Source organism: Enhydra lutris, unplaced genomic scaffold, assembly GCF_002288905.1.
Source record: "Enhydra lutris kenyoni isolate GAN:26980312 unplaced genomic scaffold, ASM228890v2 scaffoldscaffold81, whole genome shotgun sequence".
In the NCBI taxonomy this organism is placed as follows: domain Eukaryota; kingdom Metazoa; phylum Chordata; class Mammalia; order Carnivora; family Mustelidae; genus Enhydra; species Enhydra lutris.
Window position 1 is genome coordinate 4,101,221 of NW_019154165.1, and position 18,823 is coordinate 4,120,043.

The 18,823-nt window shown below is 36.8% G+C and overlaps 1 protein-coding gene across 1 annotated transcript in view; it reads left to right on the forward strand.

Annotated features, from left to right (window-relative positions):
• LOC111161014 (oligophrenin 1) overlaps positions 1–18,823 on the forward strand; it is a 540,219-nt gene that overhangs the window by 284,217 nt on the left and 237,179 nt on the right. The window contains exons 7-11 of the mRNA XM_022524453.1: positions 2,701–2,811; positions 5,402–5,506; positions 7,576–7,705; positions 10,350–10,450; positions 14,458–14,549. Of these exons, the coding sequence (XP_022380161.1) occupies positions 2,701–2,811; positions 5,402–5,506; positions 7,576–7,705; positions 10,350–10,450; positions 14,458–14,549 (539 nt within the window). The remainder of the gene's footprint in view (positions 1–2,700; positions 2,812–5,401; positions 5,507–7,575; positions 7,706–10,349; positions 10,451–14,457; positions 14,550–18,823) is intronic.

Below are 18,823 nucleotides of genomic sequence, written 5' to 3' on the forward strand. Positions count from 1 at the left end.
GAGCTGAGAGTTTGGGGCCCCACTCGTCATTGTGTCTTTGGAGAAAAGTGCTCAATCACTCCCATCTCCCTGGCCTCCGGCTGCGCTCTGAGCTCACCCAGCCTGTGATCAAGCATCTCTGTCTCTGGCACACAGCCCCGCCTGGCATCTCCAAACCCAGCAGATCTCTGTGCTCTTCCAGGGGTGTCTCCCCAGATCTTGTGGGGTCCCCCTTACAGAGCAATGGCCTTTGCCACAGATCACAATTTAAGGTATCCCTGAGTTGAGAGTTCACTCCTCAGCTCCATCTCTGTAGCCAGCTTCCCTGCTCTAATACCGGTGAGCTCTGTGACACTCAGACACCCCCTATCCTTCTGTGACCCCGTGGGACCCGAAACCATGCTGTCCCCATGTGGGCTTCACCCCAGTTTAGTCTCTGGAGCGATGTCCCTCAGTGGAGCAGACTTTTAAAAGTTCTGATTTTGTGCTCCATTGCTCTGCTGCTTGCTGGGAGTCGGCCATTCCCCCCACGGTCTATCTTCCTGTCGCTTTGGATTCACTTCTCCACCGGTCCTACCTTTCAGAAAGTGGTCGATTTTCTGTTTCTAGAATTACTGCTCTTCTTCTCTTTGATCTACTGTTGGATTTTTGGGTGTTCAGAATGGTTTGATAAGTTATCTAGCTGATCTCCTGCTACCTGATATTGTCTCAGCCTGCTACTTCTCTGCCATCTTTACTCCTCCCCGCTCTTCTTTTCTTTATGTTGGTATGCATTTCTCACATTGTTTTCACTCTTCCTGAAGAAGTTCTTATTATATTTCTTGGGTTACAATTTTACTAGCAACACATTTCTCCAAATTTTGTTTGTTTGAGAAAATCCTTAATTCTTCTTCACTTTTGAAATATAATGTCACTGGATACAAAATTCTAAATTTGTGATTTTTCTTTCAGTATCTAAAATATCTCACTCTACTCTCTTCTTTTGGCATGGTCTCTTGAGAGAAATTCTATTTTTACCCTTCTTTAGATAAGGCGTTTCTTCTTCTTTCTTCAAGATTTTCTCTGTGTCTTTAAATTTGTGTTGTTTGAATATGATATGACTACATGTAGATTTTTTTTTTTTTGTATTTATACTGCTGTTGTTCTCTGAGCTTTCTCAATCTTTTGTTTGGTACCTGTCTAATTTTGGAAAATTTTCAGTCATCACCTTAAGTATTTCTTATATTCCATCTTTTTTCTCCTTTATATATCTTATACCTTTTATAATTGTCCAACACTTCATAAATATTTCACTCTTTTTTCTCTTTGCATTTCAGTTTTTGAAGTTTCTATTAAACATACCTCAGGTTCACTGATTTTTTTCTGTAGTCTTTTTTAGTCTGTCGATAAGCCCATTCAAGGCATTCTTCATTTCTGCTATTGTTTTTGATTTCTAGCATTTCCTTTTGATTAATACTTCAATTTTGCATATATCCACATATATTATTCACATGTTCTTGTGTGTTTTCCTCTTTTTCAATTAAAGCCTTCGCTGTAATTTCTGGTGTAATAGTTCCACTATCCACTATCTTTACCTTATCTAAGTTTGGTTTTGATGTTTGTTCTTTTTTTCTAAAGATTTTATTCATTTATTTGACAGAGAGAGAGAGAAAGATCACAAGTACACAGAAAGCTAGGCAGAGGGAGAGAGGGGAAGCAGGCTGCCTGCTGAGCAGATAGCCCGATGTGGGGCTTGATCCCAGGATCTCAGATCAAGACCTGAGCCGAAGGCAGAGGCCCAACTCACTGAGCCACCCAGGTGCCCCTTGATGTTTGTTCTTCATCTTCAACTGGTTTTTGGTCTTGTTGTCCTTTTGAATGCCTTGTACTATTTTGTTGAAAGCCAGGCATGATGTTCCAGGTAAAAGGAACTGAAATAAATAGGCCTGTAGTATGAGGCTTTATGTTTACATTACTAGGAGTTAGGCTGGGCTTAGTTTGCTTTTAGACCATGCTTGTTTTTTTCTAACTATTGTTCTGAGGCCACAGTTTCCTCTGGTATTTTTTTTTTCTGTTTTCCCTGTTGTCTTTGGCTTTCCTTAGAGAGGTATTCTTTTTTCTTAAAAAAAAATATTTATTTATTTGAGAGAGAGTGGAAGAGGGAGTGAATTTGGGGGGCAGAGAGGAGTAGAGGGAGAGAATCTCAAGCAGACTCTCTGCTGAGCTTGGATTCGGATGTGGTGCTCAGTCTCATGATCCTGAGATCATGACCTGAGCCGAAAGCAAGGGTCAGACACTTAACTGACTGAGCCACCCAAGCACCCTGAGAATTATTCTTAAATAACTGATAGTCTGATTTCTGCTTCTGTGCTTCTGCTCTGGTAATCTCTGATTCTCTATTTTCAACTGTCTATCTAATATTTGAGGCAACTGTTTTCCTTCTGACTTCACTTCTCTGTTGTTTCTAAGGGGAATTATCCATTTTCAATTTGTTCATCATTTTTCTTGTGAGGATGGGTGAGGTAACTTTCAAGATTTTTAATTGTTGGACCAGAAACCAGAAGTTTCACAATGATCACTTTTTACTTCTTGGTTTATAATTCTCTGTCTGTAAAATAAAAGAATAAGATCATTACTTGGTGGCTAAATTCTCCCCTAGCTCTAGCATTCTGTTGAGTCCATAAGCAGTGACTTGCAAAAGTGACTGTGCTGTTATGTGACATTTGCTACTCTTCTTTACAGGCAGACCTCCAGGTGGACAAGGAGAGGCAGAATTTCTTTGAGTCCTCCCTTGATTATGTTTATCAAATCCAGGAAGTTCAGGAGTCCAAGAAGTTCAACATTGTGGAGCCAGTAAGTTCTATCTGTTGACGAATATTCTAAAAATATTTACCAAATACCAGGTAAATATGGAGAACTTTGACCATAAAATTGAGATTTCAAAGATGCTGAAGGATATTTAATTCTTAATAATGAATGTCAAGAAAATAAACACAGTAGCTTGGGTTGCTCTTGCTCTCTTACTAACAATATTTTCTCTCTCTTCTTTACCTCTCCTCCCCTGCCTTTTTTTCCTCTCCCATTTTCTGTCCCCTCAGCTATGATTTTTCTTTCCTTCTCTTTTTTGCTTCCTTTCTCCTTTTCTCCCTCCTTTGATTTCTCTGACACCCTTTCTTTTTTTTTGTCTTCCCTTCCTTGCTCTCATGCTTTCATAAAACTTTTGAAGTGCCTATAATATGCCTGTCAATTTGCTAGGAGCACATTTCTCTTGCACTTAATGACTTCCTATTGTACTATTTTTACTTCTATCTTCTTTATTTTCTACTTACATCTCCTTGACTATAAAAAGGGTGTGCTTTGATATGACAACTCTGTTGAATTTTAATTCTTAGTAAAGAAAATCTAGAAAAAATTATAGGAAAAAACAAATAACAAATTCCCATACAGAGATAATCACTGTTGATATTTTGGCATTTTCTTTCCAAATTTTCTGTATTTGTTATATTTCTCTCTCCATACTTTTGTATGTGGATGTGTGTACTTTGTACTTTAGATGTGGATGTATGTACACATGTGTGCAGGTCTGTTTACACATGTATATATTTTTCACATGAACATGTATATCTATGTACATCTAAATGTGTATTTGTCTTCCCTTATGTATATATTTATATGTATATCTGTGTGCAACCAAGTGTTTATTCATTTATACAAAAAATAATTGAGCTTCTGTTATATGTCAGGCACTGTGCTAAACACTGGGTATCTTATAGTGAATAAGACAAACTCTGTTTCTGTCTTTATAAAGACTACACTCTTATTGGGTAGACAGAAGGGAAAGAAGGATATATATAAATAAAACTAATTGTAAGTTATAATAAGGGCTAAAACAAATAACAAGAATGGGCAACTACTTTAGATTAAGTGGTCAAGGAGGAAGTCTGAAAGTATCACTTAAGATAAGTTCTAAATAAAGAGAGGATGCAGCCACATGCATAATGGGGAAATAATATTAAAGACACAGAAAAAAAAACATGTGCATGATCCTCAAGTTAGGAAAGAATGGTGTGCCTGAGGAATGAAAATGTTAGTGCCTTTAGATATAGGTGATAGAAAAGGATACTGGCAGGAAATAATGTATGATAGGAAGGCATAGGACTTGTAACCATGGTAAGGAGTTTGGATAGTAGTCTAAGTGTAGTGGAAAACCACGGATATAAGTTTTAATCAGGATATGACATAAGCTGATTTTGTTGTGTGGAGAATGGCTTGGAAGAAACCAACAGTGGAAGCAAGGAATCCAACTAGGAGGCTACTACAGCAGTCTAGGCAAGAAAAGAGGTTGGTTTGGGTTAGGGTGCTGAAAGTGGAAACAGAAAAGAATGGCTGGATTAGAGATATATTTTGGTGGCAAAACTGACAGAATTTGGATTGAGATGTGAGTAGAAAAGAAATCAAGGATGATTCTTTACTTTCTGGATTGACTGAGTAAGTGGTAGGGTCATTTCCTGAGATGAGAAAGCTTGGAAGAGAAACAGAAAGATTGTGTATATGACAATGTATGTAGTACACAAACCCATTTACATTTATATATAGATAAATATATATATGTACATGTGTGTATATATGTACCGTTGTTATGTTTTTGTGTATACATAGTTTGTGTTTATATGTTTATATATATATTATATATTATATATATTTATATTTACATATAAATATATATTTATAATATATGCACATGTATATGCATATTGTGTATCTGTGTGCATATTTACATATACCTATCCACTTATTTTCTAAAAAGAATAGAGAAATTATTACTACTTCCTATTATTATACTTTACTATTGCCAGAAGTGAGCATTATTGTTTAAAGGTTTGTATTTCATAGATGAAATCATATTTTCATTGTTTTTCTGTGCATTTATTAATGAATTTGAATATTTGGAACATTAAAAAAATTATTAGTTCTTTTATGTCTTATTCTTAAACCCCTCTGAAATATTTTTAATTTGAAAATGGGTTCATACTATTTGAATCTTTTAGCATTAGGACATTCTTCATTAAGGTACAGAACCTACTTTACTCATTTATTCACTTATTTATTTGCCCAACAAATATTGATCACCTATTCTGTGCCAATTCTGAGGATATAGAGAGAAAATGCACAGTCTATTCCATATGGTCCAAACTATGAATGGTTTTATATGCTATCTGGAAAGGATTCGAATGAATACATTTGTTAGTAGTTCTTATTTTCTGGAACTAAGTCCAATGTAAATATTTAATAAGAGAATAGCTATGTGTAGACCTGCTTGTGTTTTCATGATTACTTTTAACACTATACTTGGTATATGGAGTTTCTTTTCCAAGTTTCTTTTTCCTTTATTTAGTAATGAGAAGGTACTGATGATGAAGTTATTTTTACACATTTCCCCTAGGTTTTGGCCTTTCTTCATAGTCTCTTCATTTCCAACAACTTGACTGTGGAGCTCACGCAGGATTTCCTCCCATACAAACAGCAGCTCCAGCTCAGTTTGCAGAATGTGAGTTTGCATGTGGGTTTCTTCACCTGTCCCTGCATTCCAGTTGGATCTCAGCCACAATGACCTTGATCTTGAAATCCCAGCTTATTGCATTCTAGCCAATTTGTTAGGACATACTAATGTGGGTCATAATTATTTTAGTGTGCTTTCTCTTCCAGTTTCAACTCTTACCAGTCTTTGAGGCTTATTGTTGTTCAGACCTACCCTTCCACCCTCTGACACTTCTGTCTATCCAGTAAACATTAAATGTTGCTAATTTACTGCATCACTCTCAGATCAGAACCAACTATGGGCTTAAGCACAAATTTTTTTTATTGTTATTATTATTTATTGTTATTGTCTTTTTTAAAACATTTTTTTAATTTATTTTCAGCATAACAGTATTCATTGTTTTTGTACCACACCCAGTGCTCCATGCAATCTCCAATACCCACCACCTGGTTTCCCCAACCTCCCACCCCCCCACCTCTTCAAACCCTTCAGATTGTTTTTCAGAGTCCATAGTCTCTCATTGTTCACCTCCCCTTCCAATTTCCCCCAACTCCCTTCTCCTAACTCCCCATGTCCTCCATGTAAGCACAAATTTTATGCTACTTCCATGTTGGTCAGTCAAGGCACTTGTGAGTTTTATGACATGAATGCCCACTTTCCCCTCTCTTCCTTTTCTCACTAATCACTAGAATTAAATTATATATAAAGGTTTTATTCACCTTCTTTCCAATGCTGGTTCTTATAGATAGCCATAGGCATAGCCTTCCCATCTTCGTAACATATATATTTTTTCTCACTTGTTTATTTAACCCACTATTCATTGAATGGCTATGGATATAACATATACTCTGTGCCAGGCATGGACATACCATAATGAAGTATGTTAGGTTTTCTGTCCTCAGGGAACATACAGTCTCTTGCAGGAAAGAGACATAAATACTGTAACACACCATAATTCCTTGTGATAAGTGTTTCTATAGCATCAAGACCACAAATTTTAAGGAAGCACAGAAAGTGGAACATTTGACTGCCTGACACAGTTAGAGAAGGCATCACTGAGATAATGACTTTGGACTAGTTGTTACATTACATGAAATTTGTAGAGTATTTTTATATGAAAAAGTTGCTAATAAGGTTGTTAGTGGAAATAAACTTCACCTGGTTGTTTAGGAGGATCCTGACTTACAGTTGTTTTGTTTCTTTCTTTCTGGGTACTCACCTTCACCAGAATGTGAGAGCCCCTGACTTCTATGGATTTTTAAAATCTTCCTATAACCAGCTTAATCATTTGAATCTTCCTCCAAATAGAACTTGAAAAGTATGAGTTTAATAACAATGTTTTGTATCTGTGTATATGATGAACTCATTCACAAGATAATCAATATTGTGGGCCTAACAAGATAGATAGCTCAGATCACCTTTGTGACTGATGTAACAATCTTGAGACTGGATATTAAGAACCTATCTCTAATGATTTTCATACCCACATTTTAAGCAGTGTTTTGCTATTGTGTTTTAGTTGTACGGTTTTAAATAGATTTCTTCTTCCATTAGTTTTTGTTATTCATGAATATGAAAACATAACTTTTCTATTGACATATCTTCAAAGATAGCACCTTGTCCTGTATTTTATCCTAATAAGCCAGAATTTGATTCAGAGTCAAGTAGGCAGTAACTTTAATTGAGGCAGAGCTTAGAAGGAAGTTGCCGTGATAATATTACCTTTGAAAACTTTTACAGTTTCCTATCTTGTAAAGCAGAGTTCAGTCTGGCGCTTAGAATTCTAAGAACGTTTATTTATTGGCTTATGTGATTCCCATTAGAATAAAGTCTCCCAGATGTATTTTTATGGTTATATTGCTATTTATGTTTCTGTTTCCCTTTTAGTCTGGTTCTGTCAATCTCGTAAAATTGTTTTCTAGTCATGATGCTATTCAACATTTTTGTTGTTGTTGTTTTTGCTATGTTGTAGCATATTATGCAAACCAAGAAAACTCTGCACTGGATCTATAATCAATAAGTGCTTTTTAATAATCATGGTGATAATGAGAATAATTATGATGATAATGTCTTCACAGACAAGAAATCATTTCTCCAGTACCCGAGAAGAGATGGAAGAACTTAAGAAAAGGATGAAAGAAGCTCCCCAGACATGCAAACTTCCAGGACAGCCTACCATTGAAGGCTATCTCTATACACAAGAGAAATGTGTGTGGGAATACAGGGATACACACTGGGTTTCAGTAGGCTAGCACCTACTGCCACTTGGCATCTCCAAACTCCAGGCACCCATATTGTTCACAGACCCCTCAGAGCTATACCTCTTTGGAGAACAGTCTGGGAACAGAGAAAAAAAAGAAAAGGAAGGAGAAATTGGAGGGGTAGTAGTTAAGGATTTGTTTTCTGAAGACTTAGGGATGATTTTTTCCCTGTGATCCAAAGTGGGGATTGTTAATTATTTAATCATTCTGATGACTATGACTGGGGGGAAAAAGGAGTTAGGGGAAAGGAGGCAGAAAAATAATATTTATTACACCTACTATGTACCAGGCATGGTGCAAAGTGCATTAAATATACTATCTCATTTAATCTTTAAAATCACTTATCATACCATTTTACTTGAGGCCACTGAGGCTTATAGAGATCACTAGTTGAAAGTTACCCAACGATATGTTGGCAAATTGAACATAATTTAAAAACAACAACAACAACAAAAAAGTTACCCAACTATCAACTAGCAAGCCTGAGTAAACTCAGTTCTATGAAATGCCAAAACCTATCCTCCTATCACTATACCCTATACCTTCCACTGCCTTAGGAATACATGGTTGCTCTTAAAGCACTAAAAAACAATCATTGTGTTTTCAGTGGGCAGGACAATTGTTCATTGCTAACCAAGGCCCATGGATTAACTTCTCCATTCACCGAATATTGCAGAGGATTTAAGCCTTCCTACTTCCTAAATTACTTTATGAAAACTTGTGTGTGCTCTTTGATTTTCCTTACGAACTATGACCCAATGGTTCCAAAGCCTGTGATTTCAGCCCTGCCTAGACTTATTATACCCGAGAAGAGGCAAAGGAGGCTATTTACATGTTACCAGTGACAAAAACTACTGCAATTCACAAAGCATGGCATTCAGGCAGTGATAGTATCATCTTTTCTTCTCTAAGAGAAATTAACTTCTGGTGGTTTTCAAACATATGTTCTTTAACCTCTTGGGTTTATCTCTACAACTCTGCATTGCAGAATTTCTCAGTGCAATTGACACTTTGGGCTGGGTAGTTCTTTGTTCTGAGAGGGGGGTCATATACATTATAAGATATTTAGCAGCATCTGTGGCCTGTCCTCACTTTATTCTAATAGCATTCCATAGGTATGACAACCTAAAATGTCTCCAGACATTGCCAAATATCTCTTTGGCAAAATTGCCCTTGGTTGAAAACTACTGCTATATTATAAATGATGTGGGAATAATGATTTTCTAATCTTGGCTCTAATATCAACTAGCTACATGGTGCTTCTGTGCCCCAGTTTTCTAATGTGTCAAATGGATATGATGTTGCTATTCAGTTGAATGTTTACCGAGCATCCTTTTTGCCAGACGCTATGTAGTGCATTGAGGATTTTAAAAATATGAACCAATCTTATTTTTTTTTCAAATCCAACATTATTTTTATTTTTATTTTTTGTTATTCTTTTATTATAGTCTGTTGGTAACCTTCAAGAAGCTCATAGTCTGATGAGGAAAACAGACAACTATATCAAGAATTATAAGGAAATGTGTTGAGCACTGCATTTGGGGCATATATCTAAGGGCTTCATTGAGGAAGCAATGTTTAAATTAGGAATTGAATTATGAGTGGAAGTTTGATAGACAAAAAAAGGGGGGGAATTTCAGGTATACACCATTGCATGTTACTCAGGCACAAAGGTGTATGAGGATGTAGTTAATTTTCAGGGTCATAGTTTGCAAAGAACAGCCCTGGTATACACTTTCCATCCTGATGTAATTATTAATAGTGACCCATTCACTCTTAAGTATGTATTGAATTTGGACTAAAAATATATGGTCACTTGTTTATTTGGTAACTGAAAGTAATTCAATGAGACAGGACCATAGAGTGTGGCAAAAGACAAAGTAGGAAAGGTAAATGTCATATTAGGAAGGGTCTTATGGGCCAACATGAGTTTAGAGACAGTGGGAAAGCCATGCAAGATTTATAAGAAAGATGAAATAATAGACATCAGTATTTAAAAAATATTCCTTCTAGCTAAAGAATAGAGAATGGACTGGAAAGGAGTGATCAGAGATGGGAGCAATCAGAGAGAAGGTCACTGTCATAATTAATTAGTGAAATGTTGAATTTTTATTTTGTTTGAAGTAGATCATAAAACATTATAAGTAATTCAGCAATAGGGTCCTGAACTAATTCAATTCTAGAAGGGATGGAGAGAGGAAGCAGCTGAAGGAGAGACATGTGGGAAAAAGAATGAGCAGTTCCCAACCACCAGTCAAAAGGGACAAGTTACAGGGAAGAAGAAGCAGAAGATTACAGATGTTTCCAACTCATATAATAGGATGAACAGCAGAAGCGTTTAGAAGAGACATGGCAAGAAGAGTTATTTGGAGTAAGCTAGAGCAGATATGGAAAGCATTTGATGAGGATTAGGATCTCTATATGTGCTGTGCATCGATAGCCCACAGGGTTAGAGTTCAGGGGAAGATTAGAGCTAGATCTAAAGCCCTGTGATTATGAAGAGCAGGCTATACCACTTCCATCTTAGGAGTGTATTGACCAGACAGCCAAATGGATATAGTCCGTCAGCTCACTTTTGCCTATCATTGTAGGGGCTTTGGGAATATCCTGGGTGAAATATTACTGCCAGTATGAGAAGGAGACCAAAATGCTCACCATGACACCTATGGAGCAGAAGCCAGGTGCTAAACAGGTCAGTTCTTTTGTGTGCCATATTTTTAAAATGCATCTGTGACTGTATCTTAGAAAAGAGTATATCTTGACTTAGTTTCAAAGAATCAAGTCCATCATGGTTATGTGAAGCCATGACTTTGTATGTTCCTCTTGACACAAATTTGCATTGGGCCAGCTACTACTCAGTTGAGTGAAATATGTCCGTTAATTATGTCAAGCCTTCTGAAAATGCTTATACTTTTTCAGATCATTTATTAAATTATTACAAATGCTTGTCACATTGTACAAGAAAATTTGCAAGAATATGGATGAATTGCAAGAGGATAGTGTTACTTGCTTTTAAGAAGTCTCTACTTCTTAGGGTTCTTAGGATTCCTTTAAATGGCAAGTGTTTAAAATATCATTTTCCGAAATTCCTTGGTATTTTAGAGAAGTATGTCTGTTTCCTGAAGTTAGAATAATCTGTACCCCCTATTCTATGTAATTTTCAGATATATTTAAGCAGGTAATGCTTCTTCTTCTGTCCTTCAAACCTTCCCCATCTTAGCCCTAAAATGTCAAGATGAGTTTAACACACTAAGAAGATAGTTACTTACCTGGAAGAACCTAATCTTATATATTACATACTTTACTATACTTACTGTACTATGCTATAGTATATTATATATATGACAACACAGCCAAAAAACTCATTCTGTCATCTCACTTTTGCCTATCTTTGTAGAGGCTTTGGAAATTCTGTCTCTCAAGGGTTTATTAAGATAAAAGCTGATAGAATATTCATATTCTAAAAGTAGTTTAGTGTGTCCCTTTAAACCGTCTCTTAGACTGCGTTGTAAGGCATTATTTTTAAGGATTTCTATTCTTTATAAATTGTTTACAAAGTCAAACAAGGTTCATTTGTTAGCACTGAACCTTGGTGGCATGAAAAGACCTAATTTCGGTAGGCAGAAATTTGGAGAAAAATTGGGCCATTTTGCCTCCTTTGCTGGTGCTTTCCCTAGAAGATCTCTCTTGTGTGACTTGTTCACAGAAAATTAGAGAGGACTGAGATTTGGTGTCAAGCTATAGAAAATTGCCTTTTTTGTCTTGAACCCAGAATTTTGTCATTCGGCTTTGAATGGGTATTGGAGATGGAATGCACCTCTAATGAAGTATACCAAATGGGGTTTCCAGAACCCTCATCCATGCTTCTATATGGGCCAGTAACTCATTCCTGACTCCAAAACTATTCTTAGTTTCCAGTCTGTTAATTGCCAAAGTACCTTCCAAGTGGTTTCATTAAATTTATCTTGGGCTCTATCACAGCATTTTTTCCATTTCTGTCGGTACTTAGCTGATGTATCTTATTGACTAGTGCTTATAAGCACTGTCCTGTAGTTTCTTCCTTTTCTTTTCCTACACACATTTCTTTCCTAGTCCCAGACTTTAAAATAAACTGATTAGGCCCTTTCTTTTCTGCTCAAGCACCTACTGAAAAGCTCAAGACAGAAGCAGTCATCCCACTTTCATATCCTCCTAGGAGATGAGCCCAAGCTCTCCTTTTAGTTTTTCTTTCCTTCTTCCCTTTTCATTGAGTGGCTGCTTGTAAAATTGCAAAGTCAGCCTAAGCAGTTTTAATATGGGATTCCTTATGGAGTGGAAAGAGGAACTTGGTTCTCTATTTAGAAGGAAAGGAAGGTAAATTAGTAACTTGAATTTCCCTAAAATGAAGTTGGAAATGATTTCTTCTTGTCATTTCTCTCAATTCCTATTCCTGGTTTGTGTTTTAGAAAGGTAAATAATACAAGGAAGTGAGACTATAATAACACCATAAAATCCACTATTTATTGACATCTACTGTGTGCCTGGCACTGAGTTACACACTTTTCGTCAAGCGCTTCATTTACTTTCTCAGTATGCCTGTCAAGTATTAGTAGTTCAGTTTGAAGATGGATCCCTCTTTCTGATTATGGTACTTAACAGTGTTCCCTACTAGTTCAGCCTATCAACTTCCACTTGGGTTGTGCTGCTCATTTTACAGGTTATCTTCCCAAATTCTCTTTTATAGGATCCCCATCATTTCCCTGTCAGGCAGTTGTAGTAAGAGGAAGGAGTGCTATATTTTGACTTTCAACAACTGGGTTTAAATCCTATCTCTGTGACCTAGTAGCTTTTTGACCCCAAGTAAATTATGTAATATTGCTCAGTATCATTTTCCTCATCAGAAAAATGGCAAGAATGATACTGTAGTTCATAAAAATTTCTTGGGCACTAATCTTTCCTAGATCCTAGAGATAAAAAGATAAATAAGATGCTGCTCATGGCCTTGAATTCTCAGTCAATTGGGGAAATAAGGCACGGAAATGGGAAGCTTTAATATAATGCACAAAATACATAGTGAACAGTGTATGGGATTGGGGAAGAATTTTGGAGGAAATTAAAGCTGAACTGCAGTATGTAGAATAATTATGAGTTTAGCCAGGCCAAGAATATAAAGTCATTGCAGATGGAGGAAACATTATTTGCAGTTATGGAGTTATGAGAGTTATGACGTGTGTGAAATGAGAGCACTTCTGCATGGATGGGGCATAAAACAGATGGGGGTGGCTAGGGGTAACCTGGAGTAATAGACAGAGCTATGATGCCTCTGAATCTGAGAGAGCTGAGAGTTTAAAGGGGGAGGGTGAGTATATGATGCTGTTAGTTGCTGTCATCCTGAAGGACTTGTAATTCTTGATACCCTCAGTGTTAAGGTAAAGAAGGCAGATTGAAGGATGAATTTAGAGTTGAGTTTTTATAGTGTAGGGGCAGCAAAAGGGTAGGCCTGAAAGGGAGTTGAGTGTACCAATAAGAAATAAGTATTATATCCAATTAATGAATTGTCGAACATAATATCAAAAACTAATGATGTATTATATATTGCCTAATTGAACATAATAAAAAAATGAAATAAAAAAGTATTGTTTGATCAGTTGGATCAACTGTATGGACCAGTTTGGATGGCATAGTACCTAGACCCAGAACTAGAAATACTTGGGAAGTATTTCTGAATTTCTGGCATCAAAGTGGTTAGCATTTTTCCCATTTAATAGATTGTGAAGTTAAGGTTCAGAGAGGAAAATGATTTGCTCTGTGTTGTAAGCTAGTAAATGGCGTAACTGAGACAAAACCCCAAATTTTAAACTTCCTAATTTAATACTATTTCCACTATACTGACTTGGGTGACTTTAGTAGGTAAGCCATTTTACCTCTCTGAGCTTCACTTCTTTCTAAGGGTTGTTATGAAGAAAGTTGGTTTAAAGATACCTAGCATAATGTGTGGCAAATAGTAGGTAATTGATAAGTGTTTCTTCTCTTTCCTATACCACATTGTCTCTGTTGAGATAATAGAGGGAAACCGAACAATGTGGGATTGGGAAATTTTAATCTGTGGACACAGCAGACTTCAATGGCCTTATTAAGTGCCCATAAGACTAAGGTGGGCTACGCTGTTTTGCATATATGAAATACCAAATGGAACTTTGTAATATATAAATTTGCTCATTTTCTGTACTTCTGCCTATCTTTGGAGAGATTGCTTTTGTGATTTCTGTCTTCCTAAAGAGTCTGGAGGTGGGGAATGAAAATGTTTCTCTCCCCTCCTCCATCTGCCAGTTTAATGGAAGGAAGGCTGCATAAGGTCACTCCCAACCTGCAGGTTTTATGAAAATTTTATTCAGTACACCTAATGCCGTTTGGTCAGCCCATTTGTCCTACATTCCCCTTATATTATGTATAATGAGTTCCTAGTTAATCTACCATGCTAAAAAAGAGTACTGACCTACCCATAGCATTTTGTCCTGGTCTCAAACTTTAATTACTGGAGCAAGAAGAAACCATCTGCTGCAAATACTGTTTGAAGGGACAAGGTTCTTGGTGAGGCTAAACATTGCTCCTGCTGCCCTGACTGATGCCTTCCAACTGACTGAGGCTACTGCAGGAGGCAGAAGAAGCTTCTGTGCATTTTTTTTTTCAAATTGGCTATTAATCCTTCTCTTATATCAGGGGCCTTTGGACTTAACCCTGAAGTACTGCGTGAGGAGGAAGACAGAGTCTATCGACAAAAGGTTCTGTTTTGATATAGAAACTAATGAAAGGTAAGCTGTGCTAGTATGAACTGGTAATGTCCTCATGTACCAGGTGCTAAGCCTGAGTAGAACTTTTATTTTCCTCTGTCATCTCTTGTGATGAAAATGAGCAAATCTATTCATGACATTATTGTCTTGGCTCTTCTGGCTGCTGTTCACAGGGGTCCCTGTTAGACCTGGCCCAGAGCTGACTGGAAACTCCAGTCAGCTTTGCCTCATCTGCTCTAGGCAGAATAAATCACTCCTAGGATTTATTTTGCTATCAGATATGCAATGGTCAATGTTCGGCAACACTATAAGGACAACATAACAAAACTCATTTTTTTTTGTAGTATCAAGTTTAGATATTTAAATTCCAGTTAGTTAACATATAGTATGATATTAGTTTCAAGAGTAGAATTTAGTGATTCATCACTTATATACATCCAGTTCTCATTATCACAAATGCCCTCCTTAATACCCATCACCCATTTAACCCACCCCCCCAACCTCCCCACCAGCAACCCCAGGTTGTTCTCTAGAGTTAACAGTCTATTTCCTGTTTTGCATCTCTTTTTCCTCCATGTTCATCTGTTTTGTTTCTTGAATTCCACATGAGGGAAATCATATGGTATTTGTCTTTCTCTGACTGACTTACTTCACTTAACATAATATTCTCTAGCTCGATCCACGTTGTTGCAAATGGCAAGATTTCTTTTTTTTTTTTTATGTTGGCTGGGTAATACTGCAGTGTGTGTGTGTGTACACCATATCTTTTTTATCCATTCATCAGTCAGTAGATACTTGGGATCTTTCCATAGTTTGGTTATTGTTGATAATGCTGCTATAAATATTGGGGTGCATGTATTACTTCAAATAAGTATTTTTGTATCTTTTGGGTAAATACCTAGTAATATAATTGCTAGATCATAGGATAGATCTATTTTTAACTTTTTGAGGAAATTCCATATGGTTTTCCAGAGTGGCTGCACTACTTTATATTCCCACCAGCAGTGTAAGAGGGTTCCCCTTTCTCTGCATCCTTGGCAACACATGTTGTTTCCTGTATTGTTAATTTTAGCCATTCTGACAGGTGTGGGGTGGTATCTCATTGTAGTTTTCATTTGTATTTCCCTGATGATGAGTGATGTTGAGCATCTTTTCATGTGTTAGCCATCTGCATATCTTCTTTGGAAAAATGTCTATTCATGTCTTCTGCCCATTTCTTAACTGGATTATTTGTTTTTTGGTTGTTGAGTTTGAGGAGTTCTTTCTAATTTTGGATACTAACGCTTTATGTCATTTGCAAGTATGTCATTTGCAAGTATCTTCTCCCATTCAGCAAAACTCATTCTTTTATCTCCTAATATAACATACAAGAACAAGTGAATTAGAACACCTTTTTAAGGGGAGATAGAAAGGATGGAGGGTGATAGTGATATTGGGGAGTCTTTTCCCCCTACTTGGTGCAAACATGATACAGACTTCTGCTTTTCAGGTAAACTGGAAATAGTTGGATTATCAACTTTCTGATTTCAGCTAAGGCTTTCAAACATTGTACTTTGTTGTATTTGTTTCTCTCCAGTACCCTCTTTTTGTTTTCTGGATCTGGGCAGTTTTATCAGAGGTGCATTTAACCTTGAAATTTTAAAATGAGAACATTTGGAGTTTCTTTGGAGGAAAGCATATTATGCAGTTGAGAGGTTGATCCAAATTTCAGTGAATAAATGTTTCTATATATTATTTCTGTCTAGTATTTCTATGTATTATGTACTGCATAGTAGAAGAGAATTTAACAAAATGGTCAGATTCCTAGAAAGGCACTTAAAGGTTGAATTATAATATCATATGAACAAAACTATCAATGACTGGAATTATAAAGATACAAGAGATGAGGGCTTTTTTTTAGTCTGGTAATAAGTAAAAAGTCCTTTTCCCCATTTGAAATTTCTATTTGTTAATCCATATGATTTCTTTGTTAAAAATGGATTGTCCTGACCAAAGATGGTTGTGATAGTAAACATTGTTACTGGTAACCATGCAGCTGTCACTCATTTTTCCAACAGCTTCAGGCTGTTGAACTATACTTCTATATACTGCAGAAAATGACTGTTGAGTGTGGCTTCTTTTTCATGAACCTTTATTGTCTCTCGCTCTGTATCATCAAGATGCTTAAAAGAAATTAAAATTTTCTGTGTCCAGTTTCATACTGATTCTCCTTCAGCTTAAATTTGCAAGCTGTATGCAAATAATATCCCCATAGACTCAAAACAGTTACAATTTGGCCCTGAGATTATGTGCTGGGAATAGTTTATCTTTATTATTATTATGATGATGATGTTATGTTAGTCCTCATACAGTACATCATTAGTTTTTGATGTAGTGTTCCGTGATTCATTGTTTGCATATAACACCCAGTGCTCCATGCACTACGTGCCCTCCTTAATACCCATCACTGGGCTCACCCATTCCCCACCCCCCTCTCCTCTAAAGCCCTCAGTTTGTTTCTCAGAGTCCGCAGTCTCTCTTGGTTCACCAGTTTATCTTCATGTATCTTCCATCTAGTGCTATGCATGGCTCATGATAGGTACTAAATTTGGTGTGTGTTTATTTATTTATTTTTTTAATTTTATTTTTTCAGTGTTCCAAGATTCATTGTTATGCACCATACCCAGTGCTCCATGTATTTATTTTTAAATGTATTTTCCCACCCCAAAACACTGGGGAATTCTGAGACTAGAACCCAAGAATTAAGGATTTGGTGTGTCTATGATTTTAATTACCACATATTGGGCACTTAAACAACATTGACTCATTTAATCCCCCTCCCCTATTTTACCGGTGAGGAGGCTGAGACTTGAATATGTTAAGTGAGTTGCCCAAAGTCACACAGTGGCAAGGCTGAGCTCAAACACCCATTTATAGTTCTTCAAAGTCCATGTTGTTGTTGTTTTTTAATTTTGTTCCATTGTCTTATAAGGAAAATAAACATGCTATGAAATGAAGGGTCAAATATATTAATGAATGAGTGCTGAGGTACCTCTGTGGACATGGAGTTTTCTGAGGGATGTGGCATCTGCTTTCCTGGCTAGTAAATCTGATATAAGAAACAAAGTCAGCATTCCCAGCAGGCATTAGGTACCTATACTCATGTCACTGCAGCACAGATAACAAAGGACTTTCTGAGTCCCTTTTACTATCTCAGGAATAGAGGGTATTTTTTTTAATAGGCTTTGCTGCCATGGTGCCTGGGTGGCTCAGTTGGTTAAGCCTCTGCCTTCATCTTGGGTCATGATCCCGGGGTCCTGGGATCAAGCCTCACATCGGGCTCCTCACTTAGCAGGAAGGCTGCTTCTCCTTCTCTCTCTGCCTGCCACTCTCCCTGCTTGTTTTTGCTCTCTCTCTCTCTCTCTCTGTGTCAAATAAAATAAATAAATAAATAAATAAATAAATAAAATCTTTAAAAAAATAATTAGCTTTTCTGCCAATATTTGAAATCACTCATAGAGCTTGAAGTGCAATGATAACAACAACAACATAACAACTGCTCTTTTTTTTGCCTCTGTACCAGGCATTATTCTCAGCCCTTGAAATGCATAATTTCCTTTAATCCTCACTAAAATTCCATGAGGCATGTGGTTTTATCCCATTTTCACAAAAGAAGACAAGGAGACAGAAATGAAGCAATTTAGGTAACATGGATAGCAAATGGTAGAGCCAAGATCCAAACCCAGGAATTCTAGTCTTCAAACCCACACTCTTAACCATTGCACTGTACTGCGTATATGCTATATAAGCCTTTTTGTTCTGGATGAGTGACTGGGACCTCAGGAAGTACAGGGGATTTGTCTAAGGTCATTAAGATAGTCAATGGAAGATCCTGGACTAGAAGTCAATGTTCTTTCTACTTTGTCATCCTGTTCTTATAAATATTATTCTGTTTCTTTGACTTTCTGTGGCACCCAAGATTCCTCAGTGCTTCTTGAATAATCACTTATTCATTCTTTCAAGCTCTCTGTAAGGTTAAGATGTGACATACACATTGGATTTTTCATTTCCCAGATAGGGAAGCTGAGTTCCAGAATGGTTTTAATGTCATATCTGATCTGTACTGTCTGCTTTTATGTCTGTTGCCCATTTCCTTGTTCTTTCTCTGGATTTAGGATTCAGGTGGGTAGATGTCTTTACAAAGATTTCTAGACTTTCTAGCCCCATGTGATATATCCAAAAGGTTGGTTATTTGTTAGAGAAAAGTAAACTTGAAAGAATCCAGTGCCCAAAGCCAAGTCCTGGTTTTCAGTTGA